Source organism: Bufo bufo, chromosome 3 (assembly GCF_905171765.1).
Source record: "Bufo bufo chromosome 3, aBufBuf1.1, whole genome shotgun sequence".
NCBI classification, from domain to species: Eukaryota; Metazoa; Chordata; class Amphibia; order Anura; family Bufonidae; genus Bufo; species Bufo bufo.
In genome coordinates, this window is record NC_053391.1 from 131,351,986 (window position 1) to 131,367,927 (window position 15,942).

Below are 15,942 nucleotides of genomic sequence, written 5' to 3' on the forward strand. Positions count from 1 at the left end.
TTCTCTGAGGCCAAAACTGCTTTCCCTCACTTCCCATACACACTTGCTGTAGCCAGCAGCTCCCTGCCAGCCAATCAGATTGGATTACCGAGAGACACGCCTCCTCACTCTGAAGCCTAATGCAGGCATGCAGTGTGAAGGACCGCCCCTCTGTCTTCTGTTTATACTAAAAGGAAGACAGACAAGCCATAACAACGGTCTTTTAAGGGAGCAGTGGAAAGGGACAGGAGACATTAATGAAAGCTGTTATTATAAGGTAATTACAGATCTTTTGACAATCATTGACTGACTAACTCAAGTATACATGCCTAGCTCTAATAAACTAGCAAATAAAAATGACAATTATCCTTTAAGCTGGACTAAGGTGCCCATACAGAGTCAGCAGACAGCTCTCTCTGACTTCCTAATATACTATACGTTCAGCTCTGCCGAGCACATATGTGATTTCAGTAGGGAGATAGGAAAAAGCTGCTGCCAGACACCTCTGGTGGATTGATAGGTGGCCCCTGATATATGCTGGGTGGGTTTGTGCATCTGCCACGTGAATGGATCAGATCCACATAAACATTATTTCGAGTCTAGTTTTACAGTAGCTAATCCCACAGTAAGGTATCTGACAATGACTGCAAGATATTTGGCAGATTTAAGGCAAGTCCAGACATTAACACACACATTTACCATACAATAAGTACAGGTTAAAATGACATTTTGTGATAATTTACAATCCAGTCAAGTTGGGGGTAAAATTAAAGATAGAAAACGTCCTGCCACACGGCTGAGCGCGGCTCTTCAAGTCACGTGATGTTAGGAGGTCTTCCAAACTCTGTTAAGAACTTTAACTACTTCTTCATAGATTACAAAGACGATGGCAACATCCAGACACACTCTGCCCAAACGTGGCACTGTGCCCTTGTAGAACCTAAGGAGGAAGGATTGTTCATTAATTACAACTGGTATATCTCTGATATGTAGGGTGCGGATAAGCCTCAAAATAGACACAGGCACAGATAAAGCTTCTAACACTATGGAGGACGTGTGAAACAATTACAGTATGTCAGGGATGCAAGACAATTGAGTAAATAAACATTAAATCTTAGATATACCTAGGATGCAATATTTGGTCTAAAAGCTAGATGGCTACAATGAGGACCTCATGTATCTAGAATTCCTTTGCATTGGTTTTTCCATGCTAGAGTATCCTTACAGGGGTTGTCTCACTTCAGCAAAGGTAATTTATCATATAGAAAAAGTTAATACAAGGCACTTACTAATGTATTGTGATTGTCTATATTGCCTCCTTTGCTGGCTTGATTCATTTTTCCATCAGATTATACACTGATTGTTTCCAGTAGTTACAATCACCCTGCAATTCAGCAGCAATGGTCGTGCTTGCACACTATAGGAAAAGGCACCGGCCTCTCTGGTGGCCGGGAATGTGGGAGTGCGCATAGGCTGGTACTTTTTCCTGCTGGATTACAGGGGGATCATTACCATGGAAAAATGAGAAGTGTATAATGTGATGGAAAGATGAATCCAGCCAGCAAAGGAGGCAATATGGAGAATCATTAAAAGGGTTTTACGGATGACCATCTAGGGCTAAGCTGCTTCTAGGCCACATAAACAATGAACATGTCGCTGGCCTAGGAAAAGCAGAGAGAAGGCCGCGGCACTCACAGGAGCGCTGGTAACTTCTCAAGCAGCTGATCGGCGGGGGTCTGGGTGTCACACCCCCACCAATCAGAGACTGTTGACGTATCCAGACAATGGTATTCAGGAGGCTATTATATTCATATATGGTTAATTATGATCCACTGCCACATTCTATTATGTACTTACTAATCAGGAAAAAGGATGAATATTGTTACTTACGCCAGGGGTCCCTCATTGCGAAGTATTTGGCTTGCACAGTCTAAAGTGTTCTTATATTTGTGAGCCTCCAAACCCTGGTGATCAGAACAGACCACATAATACATTACATAGGAAGCAAGTGTATGGTCATCAGCATGTTAACCAGCAGGATTAAAAGGTGTTCTCTAGGATTTTGATATTTATGGCTTAACCTCAAAAAGGTATGAACCCTAGGACCCCCGCCGATTAGCCGTTTGAAGAGGCCGCTGAGCTCTGGTGAGCCCTGTGGGCTCCTCACAGCAGACCAAGCACAGCGCCAAACACCGTATAGTGGCTATCTTTGGTATTGCATCTCAGGCCCATCTACTTGAATGGGACTGAGCTGCTCCTAGGTGACGGAGGCTGCAGCACTCACTTTAGTGCCACCACTTCTTCAAACAGCTGGGGTGCCGGGAGTCAGACCCAACCGATCATAGGCCATCAATATCAAAATCACGGAAAACCACTTTAAGGCTCTGTTCACATTACTGATTTTATGTTTCTGTCTGGGGTTCAAACTTAACGGAACAGCAAAGAAAACCTGATTAGAAGTCCATAGGATTTCTCAGGATCCGTTCCAAAAGAAGTCACGGCTACATTGTGTTTTATATAGTAGACCATACATATGCTATACGGGTTCATAGTCGGCCACATTGTTCAGCAGCGATATCAAGTGTTGTAAGTGGAGCTGAAAGGCGTTTATACAGAGCTGCATTGTTTTTCATTCAATTTTTGCTTTAATGGATCGGATACAAAAGACTGGAAGTTCTGCATGATGTCTCACGTTTAAAGTTTTCTCAAATGTGACAATACTTCAAAGAGCTTTTTGGATTCTTCACTGCATAATGAAAAGTTGTGTAATCTTCTAATATACTTTCTGCATTCATTTCTCATGGTTTCAAGATCTCTGCTCATGAATCATTGAATGGGAATCTGTCCTGGTCACAAAATGATGACAGAGGTGCTCAGCGAGTTCTCTCCTACCTGCACTGCAGCTATTCACATGCTCAGGATTTACCCTAGGAATGCAAGGTAGCTGGCATAGATTTAAGAAAGTCGCACGGCCAGCGCCTTAGTTATGTAGAGGCCGGCGCCTCAAGCACCAGCGGACATGGACTAAGACCAGCGTCTAAATTGCCGGTTTTAGTAAATGTCCCCCACAGTGTGTATTCTTTGCAGAATCTGCGGCTGAAATGTGAGGCTGATACAGATGTGCTAGTGGATCAGTTCAAGTATTAGCTAGTCTGTGGCTTTTCCATATAAAATCCACTGACGTAATAAGCATGCCGCAGATTTCTCCGCTACATGTGCATGAAAAATGAAATACCCTATTTACTTGCATTGGATGCAGAATATTGTCTGAACGGATGAGGATTTAGGGGTGGAATCCAGTCCTAAATCCTGAACATGTGAGTATAGCCTTACCAGCGATGTACCTATGCAATCATGATATAGCACACAGGACCCGTGAAGGAAACTATACTTACCTGCTGCTCTGTTCCTGTGCTGTGGGTCCCGGGCGGCCTTCACTGTACTTCCAGTCCCCTCATGTAAATGTCTTGCATGGATGGGGTAATGTGCACCGCTCCAGGTAATGTGTTCTCAAGCAGCACGTCACTGCTGGGGAAAACTGCACCACTGAGTCCAGTCATTGACGGCAGTGGCACATGCAACTCCAACCATGCAGGAAATTTATAGGCAGGCAGGGAAAACTGGCCATAGATCCTACAGGGAAAATTCCTGGTGGGATGATGCCTGGGAGAGGGGGGCACCTGAACTCTCCTCACTGCCGCTGGCCAGGTACATATTGATCAGATGCTCTCTGTGTTAATACTGGAAGCGTCAGGAACTTATCTACCTGGCCAGTGGTCGCAGGCGTCCTCCTGAATTTAATTATATCACAGACCTCAGGACAAAAACAGAAAAAGAAAGAAAATAACTGATCGTCTGAAAAAGTCCTGCATGTAAAAATAACTGATCTCTGACGGAAGTGACACAAACTGATCATAACTGAAGCTCAACATAACAGATCTGTTTTTGATCTCTATTTTTCTGTTCTTCTGATGGATCAGAAGAACAGAAAGCTAAACGGTGATGTGAACGCAGCCCAAGATATGAGGCTATCCAGTATCCAAAGACGTGCACTGATAAAATTACCTGCATCCTGGTCTTGATGACATCTAGCGGTGTATTACCAAAGACACTGGCAGCCCCAGCAATGGCACCAAACACTCCTGTGACAATTGGATTCATCGTTCTATGAGGATCGTCACCTGGAATCAGAACACTGGTTACTTAATGGACAATACCAAATAACTGGCGTCTGGGCGCTGCCAACACCGGATGTCCTACAAAGTGGCCTGCTTTACAAGAAGTCCCAGAAAATCAAGGACTGATCAATAATGGGTTTGTTTCCGGAAAAAAAATAATAATACAATTGTTCCCAGCTATATTTGGTCTGCTGTTGAAAATATGACATTTTCTATTGCCAATATCAAGAATCACCCGTATTTCAGAGCTGAAACATCTTCAGTACTAATCGTACTCACAGCCACTGCAGTTCACACTATGCGGAAAATAACGGGCTCATGGAAATCCGCACACAAACGTGCACTTTTTTATCTATTTATTATTGTATAATATTCTTATTTATGTTTTTTTTTATTTATTTTTTATACATAAAGAGATTCCATTGTATTTTTTATTTTTCGGCACGTGTGATAAATAAGACTCTGGGAAGTTTTTACTATACAAAGTCACTGTTTGTGCAGGGAAGAGTATAAACTGTGCTAGTATGCCACATCATACACCAGCCCAGAAGGGGACGAAACTTAGACTGGGTGAAATGTTTTTATCACTCTTGTATAAGAAATTTGTTTTATTCTTCCTTTGGAAAGCAGTCTGCGCCATTTTACCCTGCTCCCTGCAGCTTGATTCTGTGTGGTGGAAACAGCATGGTGGTGATTACTGAAGAGAGCGATGTGCTGTGCACCATCATTTCAAGTTGTTCTTTGGAAGATCTCTGATTAGCAAAAGGAAAAAGAAGCTGTGCGGACTTGCATGGCCCAGTTTTTCTGCATAGTGTGAACTGCAGCGATTGTGAGCACTACAGATGTTTCAGCTCTGAAATAGGGTTGATTGCTACAGGTTTTCTTGTTATTGCCTTTATTTTAAGAAGTCCGGACTGCTTCTTTTTAATCCCGTTTCACTCTCCTATGTTCTAGGTGGTGCGGCTGAACCTATATATATATTTTTTTTTTAAAGAAATTTTCAATTGGATCATATTTAAAAGAAAGTCAAATATCAGATATTCTAATATATAAATCGGCTTCTCTCAGCGGCAGCCAAGTGGACTGTAGTCTGGACACACGAGATACTGCCATTTTATCTAATAAGATTACAAAGGGGGAGATGCACCAATATGGTCTTAAAGGGGGTTGTCCGATTGATTTTAAAATCTCCCAAAATGTCATAAAAGGGGTTCACCGGGATTAAACTTTTATGTTCCATTAAACATGCCCTGGCCTTACTAACATATATCTAATATAGCTGTATTGCCTATTCTGCTCCGTTTGCTCACTTTAGGCTACTTTCACACCTGCGTTTAGGTGCGGATCCGTCTGGTATCTGCACAGACGGATCCGCACCTATAATGTAAACGCTTGTATCCGTTCAGAACAGATCCGTTTGCATTACCATGAACAAAAAATAAAATAAAAAACTTTTTATTTTTTTTTCATGGTAATGCAAAGATTTCTTTATTTATTTTTTGTTCATGATAATGCAAACGGATGGGAGGCGGATCCGTTTTCAATTGCACCATAATGTGTTAGTAAAAACGGATCCGTCCCCATTGACTTACATTGTAAGTCAGGACGGATCCGTTTGGCTCAGTTTCGTCAGACGGACATCAAAACGCTGCAAGCAGTGTTTTGGTGTCCGCCTCCGGAGCGGAATGGAGGCTGAACGAAGGCAAACTGATGCATTCTGAACGGATCCTTATCCATTCAGAATGCATTGGGGCTGAACTGATCCATTTTGGGCCGCTTGTGAGAGCCTTGAAACGGATCTCACAGGCGGACCCAGAAACGGCAGTGTGAAAGTAGCCTTACAAACCAGTCATGTGACCTTGTGTGTCGTCTTGCTGACGTCACGTTGATGGGTCACATGCTCCCCCCGAGCTGCACTGCACGTTGAAGTGACGTAAGCATTGTGTGGCAGAGACAGGGGGGGCTGCCTCTGTGTGTGCCCTGCACTGCCTCCATCGATGCCCCTTCATGGCCTGCCTCCTCATCACTGACTTGACCCACTATGTATTCGTGCTCTGTCGGATGCCACTCGACTGAGCTTTGTGTCTCCCTCAGCTGTCGCTACGTCCATAGCAGAGAGCCGCCCCCCGTTCACCTAAGCAGCCGGAGTTCCCCAGCGGAAGCGCCATGTACTGTCACACATCGCACTGCTAGTCTGTGTAGGCGCGGTGTGGCTGTGCGCTCCTCCTCCTACACAGCAGCGCAATGTGTGACAGTACAGCCCTCCTGGTGCCACTTATACCCTTATACTGCAGCAGCACCAGACATTGCATAATATTCATGGAGCACCACATTGGAAAGGCCATAAAAACAGGAAGACGATAGCCCAAAGCATCTTCAAAAATATGGTTGACTTCAAGAGAAGGGTCCAAATACTGTTGAACTTTTAGACATTCTTTTAGTGACGTATAGGGGGATGCCTCTCTGCACTTTTTAAACCAAATCTGGACTTCAATACAGGATGTATCAATAGCAGGCACATAGTAATGTGGGCGCATGAATATAGCCATGTGTTATACACCGTCTTCAGTAAGGACCACTACCCCCCCCGAGCCACGTCAATGACACCTCAGCCAGGAAGCCATAACCTGCTCAGTACTGACCTCAAACAGCTGTTTCTTCTTTATAGAGGAGTCTCTGGTTTGGCTGACATCAGGTAATTTGCATACTTTTTCCCATTAAGCACTGCCTGAAAGTAAGTCTCCATACACCTGCCAGGTCGCATCAGCAAGAACCCGTACCCTCCTGATCTTTGCCCATTAGGGTGCATTCACATTATGGTGTCTGTTTTGCGGACCACAAACTGCAGATCCGCAAAACACCAGCTGTGTGCAACCAATATCGTGGTGCAGACCCATGGACTTTAATAGGTCGGCAATCCGCAAGTTGCGGCCAAAAATAGAATATGTCCTACCTTTTGCGGCAGGGAAGGGCTTCCGATTTGCAGCCCCATGCACATTGGGCATTCGCAAAATATGTATGCTGTTCATGTTGCATCCGCATTTTTTGTGTACCCATTTACTTCAATGGGTCCACGATCTGCATTTTGCGGACAAGCATATTACATGTTCTATCTTTTGCGGAATTGACATACGGATCATTGTGTGCTTTCCGCATCCGTACGTGCTTTTCTTAAATAAGATAGACTATGTCCACAAAACGCGGACCAAGGACCCATTGAAAACAATGGGTCTTCAAATTAAATGTGGAAGGCACAACAACTTGCGGACCGCAAAACGGATAGGGCATATGCAAGAGGCCTTACACAGATAACAATCAGAATATGTAACCAGGATACTACTCACCTAAGTACCAGTTACGTAGTGAGGTCATGACATAGAACCGGATTGCCTGGTTGGAGCCCTGCTTTAAAATAGTGGGGGTTAGTCCTTGATATGTCCCACGTAGCCCTGTATGGTATTATAGACACATGGACATTAGTATTCATATAATAGTAACACAGAAAAAAAAATTCCATTGAAGGGATGGGGATAGGGATTATTCCCAGGGATCTGTTTCCACAATTGCTTGGTTTTATAGGGGTTGTCCCTTCTGGGCATTCATGCCATAGCAATAGGATATGCCATCCCACCCCAATGTGAATGAAGAGCATGACGCAGATACACAGTATCCTCTCTACTCACGGCTATGGGACTTGCTCTGATACTTTCAGAAGTCCCATGCACAGCTTGCTCTTCATTCACAGCAGGACCCCATTCTGGAGACAGGAGCAGATACCAGAGGTGAGGCCTATACCAATTGGATATTTACGGCGTATCCTTTAAATATGCCATAACTCACCTTGCTCTCTGATAATTTCCCGCACTCCATGGACGAAGCCACGGTACCGGGGTGTAGAGGAGGCCTGGTCATGTATGAACTTCACCTGTCATTGTCAAAGAAACAAATGAAGTTAAACAACCTTGATTTCTAGGATTACTAGGGTATATAAAGTTCAATGTTCATCCTACTGCTCCAAAACATATGTAGTCAGCTGTGATTTCATGGCGAGAGGTTTTCTCCAAAAGCTGCAGACTTGTTGTGCCACAGATTTCGCCTGCTACAAATCCATTGAAAGAGACATATTTTTAACAAGTGGTTTTTGGTACAGATTTGCCACAGACTGTATGTATCAAAAGAGGTGAAATCCATGGTGAAGATCCACGACATAGCTGCAGCATTGACTTACGGCCAATAGGTTGTGAATCTTCACCATGGATTCCACCCCTTTCGATGAATACTGTGAAATCCATGGCAAATCTGTACCAAAAACCACAAATGTTAAAAAAATAGGTCACTTTCCATAAATTTGTTGCGGTTGAAATATGTGGCACAAAAATTTTGCAGCTTTTGGAGTCAAAGGCAAAAGGCTATTTGGCTATTTTGGTTATTCCTAAATTACTATAGAAAGGTCTCCTAATAATTGAATCTCCATGTGCCAAACACTCAAAGGGGTATTCCAGGACTTCAATATAGATGACCTATCTTTAGAATACGCCCTCAATATCAGATTGTGGGGGGGTCCAACAACTGGCAACCTCCCCAATCAGATGCTAGCAGGAGCCACATCCACCAGAACTAACACCGTGGGGCAGATTTACTAATACGGTCTAAAATTAAGACGGTGTAAACTCAGACAGACAGTCCTAAATTGGGCCACATTTATCACAGTGGATGATGCTGGATGAGAAATTTGGCGCACCTATAAACTGTCTAGTCTGAGTATACACCAACTATTTGTTGGCTTAGTTTTATTTAGAAAATGTAAAAAAAAAAATTGGTGCATTTAAGCCATACCCTTTTCTGTAAACTGCATCCTCCCCACTCGTCCAGTGAGGCATAAAAGGGTAGAAAAGGGTCTTAAATACTTGATAAATGCAGGAAAAAGTGTAAATCTGCCCCGGTGTACATAGCCGGAAGCAGACAGTGACGTATACTGTGTAGTAGTCATGCCAGCATAAATGCTGCCTGTCGGCTGGTCAACAACCGTTGCATGCATTTATCCCATAAAGCGGCCGGATCATCGCCAGATCTTATTATAGTCAATAGGGACCAGGTGGTGATCTGTTGAATCTGGCAATGCCGGAACAGCCTGCTGGAAACATTCACAGAGATGTGAACAAAGCCTTACTGCAGCTTAGCTCCCGTACACTAAAAACGGAGCTCCCGGCTCCATATACTGTGTTAGTTCCAGCTGCTGCGGCTCCTGCTCCTAGGTGGAAGTACTGATATTGGTGACCCATCCTAAAGATAGGTCATCAATATCAAAAGTTCTGGAAAACCCCTTTAAGTCCTGCCCACTTTCATGCATATTTGCATAAGTCTCGTCCACTTGAGGCTTTTTTTCATAGGACAATCTTTAAAAAAAACGAAATGCTTGAGATGTATGTATGACTTATAGAAGTTCCATCCCCTTGTGTAATAAAGCAAAAAGGGTGTGTGACAAAGGGAGTAACGTACGCAAGACTTACTGACGCAAGAGAGTCAGGACGGGGACAAATAGCAGGTCAAGATATACACATAGTTCGATAACGCCAAAATGCATGACTCTGGTTAATAATTTACTGTCCCCAATTTCAGTAGGAAGAGCAGCTCTAGAGCACAAAGTACTGAAATACAGTGCACAGCAGGAAGCGGCTTATTATTTAGATGGCACATACCTTAATAGTTTCCATTGGACATACGATCAGAATAGCCTCTGAAACACCAGCCCCTAAACCACACAGAAAACTGGTCTTTCCATCCAATTTCCCTGAGGAACTCCTTGCATAGTTACTGAGGTACTCAAATGTGCCGAATCTGAAAAGCACACATCATGGAGAAAGCACTGCGTTACAACCCATGTGCTCTCCTAGCTATACCATTAATAATGGTCGTCTAGAGAAACTTTGTGTGTAACTTTTTTTTATGTTTTATAAAGAATAACATATTAAATATAAAAACGACTTAAAAATATATACAATAAAACCTGATCGATGGGGAGAGCAACACTTAGGCATACATTTTCCCATGGAGCATTGCATGGCGGCCATGCAACAAGCGGCAGTTCATGTGATGAATGGACGTGCTGGGTCTGCCAGAGTGGCTTTCCACTGTGGCACATGGAGCAGGATCCCAAACAGGGGACCCCTGTGACATGCATGTGCCATGATATGATATATATGGACAGGGGCAGTTGGGGCGAGACAACCCCTGTAAGATTAGCCCATTGATATATATTTATACTCCTCCCCTTATGTGCCACTGACCCCTTACCTGACGGCAGACTTGGGGATGGATCCGTATAGCAATGAGCTAAGACCGCGATATAACCCTCTGACTCCATGATCCTGTACCGTGAGGGTGACACAGTGCCCTGCGGAGAGAGAAGAGGTCACAGAAGTGGTACATGTAATGCAAGGCAGAAGCGTAAAAACTTCTCATGTGAACTGCAAAAAGTGAAAAACTCAGTGGAGCAGTGGGTATTCGGGCAAGTACTTCCAATACACATTCAATAGCTGATCAGGCCCACAGCTCTCTCCAGACTCCTACCAAACTCTCCCATACACGTACACCGTCGGTTCGGCCAAAATTGCATATGCATTCAATGAGGAGACTGGAGAAAGCCACTGCCAGACACTTCTGATGGAGGATTACCTCCTGCGAGAACAAAAGGATCAGGCAAAAATACAAACTTTACCCAATCCTTCTCTCCTCTGGCATTATCTGTCGGGGGGAATCAGGAGCTTATTAGACTGTCCCCATTAGACTGTTGGCCGAATCCACGGTTCTCAGCGAGTTTAGCTGCCAATGCACTAATGTGTATGGTGGCCTTAAGATTCGTGGCCAGCCAAAAACTCATGGCTATGGAAACTGGCACATCGATCCCCAATTGAAACAGGAGTAAAGGCCTCCATACACATTAGTGTATTGTTGGTTGACTTTGTCAAGAATAGCAGGTTCAGGTTTAATTAAGAGTCTAATGTGTACGGGGAGCTCCCGACTCATCCCCTAACAGATGATGTCGGGGAGAGAAGGAAGGATCGGGTGAAGTGAATATTTTTGCCCAATCCTTTTCCAACACCTTATATCCTGGATGTGTGAGGAGCGTCTGGCAGCAGCTTTCTCTCCCCTCTCCCCACTTAATACACCTAAACATACAGCCGTACCGAAGAGATACTGAAGAGGTTATGCCGCCTTTAATGACCTGATGTTCAAGACATACTTAAATATTGGAAGTTAAAGCGGATTTTAGCTCAAATGCTGGTTCTCTTTATTTCACCGTCTTCGTATGACATTAGTGGTGCACTTTCTCGGGTGAAATACAGAAATAAGAACTGGATGTATAAAAGTATGAATGTGTCACCATCAAGGAGACAGAGCGTTTAGCACCTCCGATATCCAGCGAGACAGCCTGACAGCACAGCACAGCAGCTTTCCTTGTGAGTGCAATGATGCATGGCCAAGCCAGCCCCGCACATTCTGTAAGAGTGAAGATCTATACGGGGGAAGCAGTCACCATGAGACAACTCAGCTGATGTATTAACACAGGCTGGTATCTTCTGATGGACCATACATATGATGCAGTTTTTTATAGCTTTATACTAGCATACTTGAATGGATCACTAACATGCACATCTTCCTATACTATATGGACGTGATACAGGAGATTCAGATCGGAATATGTATGTATGCCCCTGGTAGTCTATATATTAGACTAATGATATCTTTATGACCATAGTAGCATATATATATTTTATATAAGACTAGTGATATCTATATGCCCATAAGTGTGTGTATATATATATATATATATATATATATATATATATATATATAAAGTAGAAACACGGACAGCACTCCAAGTAGAAAAGTGGTATTTAATCACCCATGCAGATGGCAACGTTTCAGCTCAAACAAGAGCCTTGAAAAAGGCTCTTGTTTGAGCTGAAACGTTGCCATCTGCATGGGTGATTAAATACCACTTTTCTACTTGGAGTGCTGTCCGTGTTTCTACTTTGTCTATTTGGGGTAAGCAGCTATATCCCTGGACGTAGCACCCACACTACGTGTTTCCAGTGCCGCCATTATTTTTTCTTTTTTCTTTTTTTTTATATATATATATATATATATATATATATATATATATATATATATATATATATATATATATATATATATATTACAGTACAGACCAAAAGTTTGGACACACCTTCTCATTCAAAGAGTTTTCTTTATTTTCATGACTATGAAAATTGTAGATTCACACTGAAGGCATCAAAACTATGAATTAACACATGTGCAATTATATACATAAAACAAAACAAGTGTGAAACAACTGAAAATGTGTCATATTCTAGGTTCTTCAAAGTAGCCACCTTTTGCTTTGATTACTGCTTTGCACACTCTTGGCATTCTCTTGATGAGCTTCAAGAGGTAGTCCCTTGAAATGGTTTTCACTTCACAGGTGTGCCCTGTCAGGTTTAATGAGTGGGATTTCTTGCCTTATAAATGGGGTTGGGACCATCAGTTGCGTTGAGGAGAAGTCAGGTGGATACACAGCTGATAGTCCTACTGAATAGACTGTTAGAATTTGTATTATGGCAAGAAAAAAGCAGCTAGGTAAAGAAAAACGAGTGGCCATCATTACTTTAGGAAATTAAGGTCAGTCAGTCAGCCGAAAAATTGGGAAAACTTTGAAAGTAAGGGCTATTTGACCATGAAGGAGAGTGATGGGGTGCTGCGCCAGATGACCTGGCCTCCACAGTCACCGGACCTGAACCCAATCGAGATGGTTTGGGGTGAGCTGGACCGCAGAGTGAAGGCTAAAGGGCCAACAAGTGCTAAGCATCTCTGGGAAGTCCTTCAAGACTGTTGGAAGACCATTTCAGGGGACTACCTCTTGAAGCTCATCAAGAGAATGCCAAGAGTGTGCAAAGCAGTAATCAAGCAAAAGGTGGCTACTTTGAAGAACCTAGAATATGACATATTTTCAGTTGTTTCACACTTGTTTTGTTATGTATATAATTCCACATGTGTTAAGTCATAGTTTTGATGCCTTCATAGTCATGAAAATAAAGAAAACTCTTTGAATGAGAAGGTGTGTCCAAACTTTTGGTCTGTACTGTAAATAATAATATTAATATATATATATATATATATATATATATATATATATATATATATATATATATATATATATATATACACTGCTCAAAAAAATAAAGGGAACACAAAAATAACACATCCTAGATCTGAGTTAATTAAATATTCTTCTGAAATACTTTGTTCTTTACATAGTTGAATGTGCTGACAACAAAATCACACAAAAATAAAAAAATGTAAATCAAATTTTTTAACCCATGGAGGTCTGGATTTGGAGTCACCCTCAAAATTAAAGTGGAAAAACACACTACAGGCTGATCCAACTTTGATGTAATGTCCTTAAAACAAGTCAAAATGAGGCTCAGTAGTGTGTGTGGCCTCCACGTGCCTGTATGACCTCCCTACAACGCCTGTGCATGCTCCTGATGAGGTGGCGGACGGTCTCCTGAGGGATCTCCTCCCAGACCTGGACTAAAGCATCTGCCAACTCCTGGACAGTCTGTGGTGCAACGTGACGTTGGTGGATAGAGCGAGACATGATGTCCCAGATGTTCTCAATTGGATTCAGGTCTGGGGAACGGGCGGGCCAGTCCATAGCATCAATGCCTTCGTCTTGCAGGAACTGCTGACACACTCCAGCCACATGAGGTCTAGCATTGTCTTGCATTAGGAGGAACCCAGGGCCAACCGCACCAGCATATGGTCTCACAAGGGGTCTGAGGATCTCATCTCGGTACCTAATGGCAGTCAGGCTACCTCTGGCGAGCACATGGAGGGCTGTGCAGCCCTCCAAAGAAATGCCACCCCACACCATTACTGACCCAATGCCAAACCGGTCATGCTGGAGGATGTTGCAGGCAGCAGAACGTTCTCCACGACGTCTCCAGACTCTGTCACGTCTGTCACGTGCTCAGTGTGAACCTGCTTTCATCTGTGAAGAGCACAGGGCGCCAGTGGCGAATTTGCCAATCTTGGTGTTCTCTGGCAAATGCCAAACGTCCTGCACGGTGTTGGGCTGTAAGCACAACCCCCACCTGTGGACGTCGGGCCCTCATATCACCCTCATGGAGTCTGTTTCTGACCGTTTGAGCAGACACATGCACATTTGTGGCCTGCTGGAGGTCATTTTGCAGGGCTCTGGCAGTGCTCCTCCTGTTCCTCCTTGCACAAAGGCGGAGGTAGCGGTCCTGCTGCTGGGTTGTTGCCCTCCTACGGCCTCCTCCACGTCTCCTGATGTACTGGCCTGTCTCCTGGTAGCGCCTCCATGCTCTGGACACTACGCTGACAGACATAACAAACCTTCTTGCCACAGCTCGCATTGATGTGCCATCCTGGATAAGCTGCACTACCTGAGCCACTTGTGTGGGTTGTAGACTCCGTATCATGCTACCACTAGAGTGAAAGCACCGCCAGCATTCAAAAGTGACCAAAACATCAGCCTGGAAGCATAGGAACTGAGAACTGGTCTGGGGTCACCACATGCAGAACCACTCCTTTATTGGGGGTGTCTTGCTAATTGCCTATAATTTCCACCTGTTGTCTATCCCATTTGCACAACAGCATGTGAAATTGATTGTCACTCAGTGTTGGTTCCTAAGTGGACAGTTTGATTTCACAGAAGTGTGATTGACTTGGAGTTACATTGTGTTGTTTAAGTGTTCCCTTTATTTTTTTGAGCAGTGTATGAATATATATATATACACACACACACACACACAGCCTTGAAAAAGTATTTAAACTCCTTGAACTTTTTCACGTTACACCTACAAACTTAAAATGTGTTTTATTAGGATTTTATGTGACCATCACAAAGTAGCAAGTATATATATATATATAGCTAGTGATATCTGACAACCATGTGCATTCACTTTCTTACAATGACAGAGCAGAGCACAGTCTTTTCTGCTTTTTTAAACACAAATGTCTGCCTATAGATTCTCACCTATTCCCCGATACCGAGGAGGATTGGCCCGCTCATCCAGTTGAAGTTGGGTCTTGACATATTCTGTCGGGAAGGTGATGCAGATTTCAATGCCTCCTGCGATTCCACCTGTCAGACACAAATCACATTCTGTATCAGTGACATCTTTTCTCATGGTGGGTTTACACGGCCCGAGGAGCAGCAGATTACCGGAAAGGAAGCGTTCTTTCCCAACAAGTTCAGTGGGTGAAGCGCTGCAATTACATTTACAATGTCATATATAGATTGCGAAAGAGACAAGTATTTCTATACCATTTACACCTTCCTTTATTTAACAATGTCTTTATGAGGGAAGGGGGTTAACTAATGTGAATTTAAGGATACTATAATCATATAAAAAAAATAATAATAATCAATATGCTTTTGGGTACAAGAGTAAAAACATACTTTTTGTGGAGCTTTACTCAGTAGTAGTGTGAATATTATGTTTTATTCTGCCAGATTCTGCTCTTGCAAGCTTCACTGAAGTGTTTTCTGCTTTGAGCTGCCTCACAACCCCTCCCCCTGCTCTGAGTGACAGCTGTAGCACCCAACCAGGAGACCACTACAGCTGTTACTCAAAAAGGAGGGGCTGAAAGGCTCAGTGCAGAGCATAATTTGGCAGAATAAACCTTCATCTTCACACTACTTCTGATGAGAAAAGTTCCACAAAACAAATGTATGGATTATTAAGAGGATATG

At 43.2% G+C, this 15,942-nt stretch overlaps 1 protein-coding gene across 1 annotated transcript in view; it reads right to left on the bottom strand.

The window, feature by feature from the left end:
• Positions 1–244: 244 nt before the first annotated feature.
• The window catches only part of LOC120994783 (tricarboxylate transport protein, mitochondrial-like), a 47,092-nt gene continuing 31,394 nt past the window's right edge, over positions 245–15,942 (bottom strand). Inside the window, exons 2-9 of the mRNA XM_040423587.1 lie at positions 15,223–15,330; positions 10,452–10,551; positions 9,857–9,995; positions 7,998–8,082; positions 7,502–7,606; positions 4,045–4,160; positions 1,870–1,943; positions 245–919 (exon numbers count right to left, since the gene is read on the bottom strand). Coding sequence (XP_040279521.1) covers positions 805–919; positions 1,870–1,943; positions 4,045–4,160; positions 7,502–7,606; positions 7,998–8,082; positions 9,857–9,995; positions 10,452–10,551; positions 15,223–15,330 — 842 coding nt within the window. The 3' untranslated portion in view covers positions 245–804. The remainder of the gene's footprint in view (positions 920–1,869; positions 1,944–4,044; positions 4,161–7,501; positions 7,607–7,997; positions 8,083–9,856; positions 9,996–10,451; positions 10,552–15,222; positions 15,331–15,942) is intronic.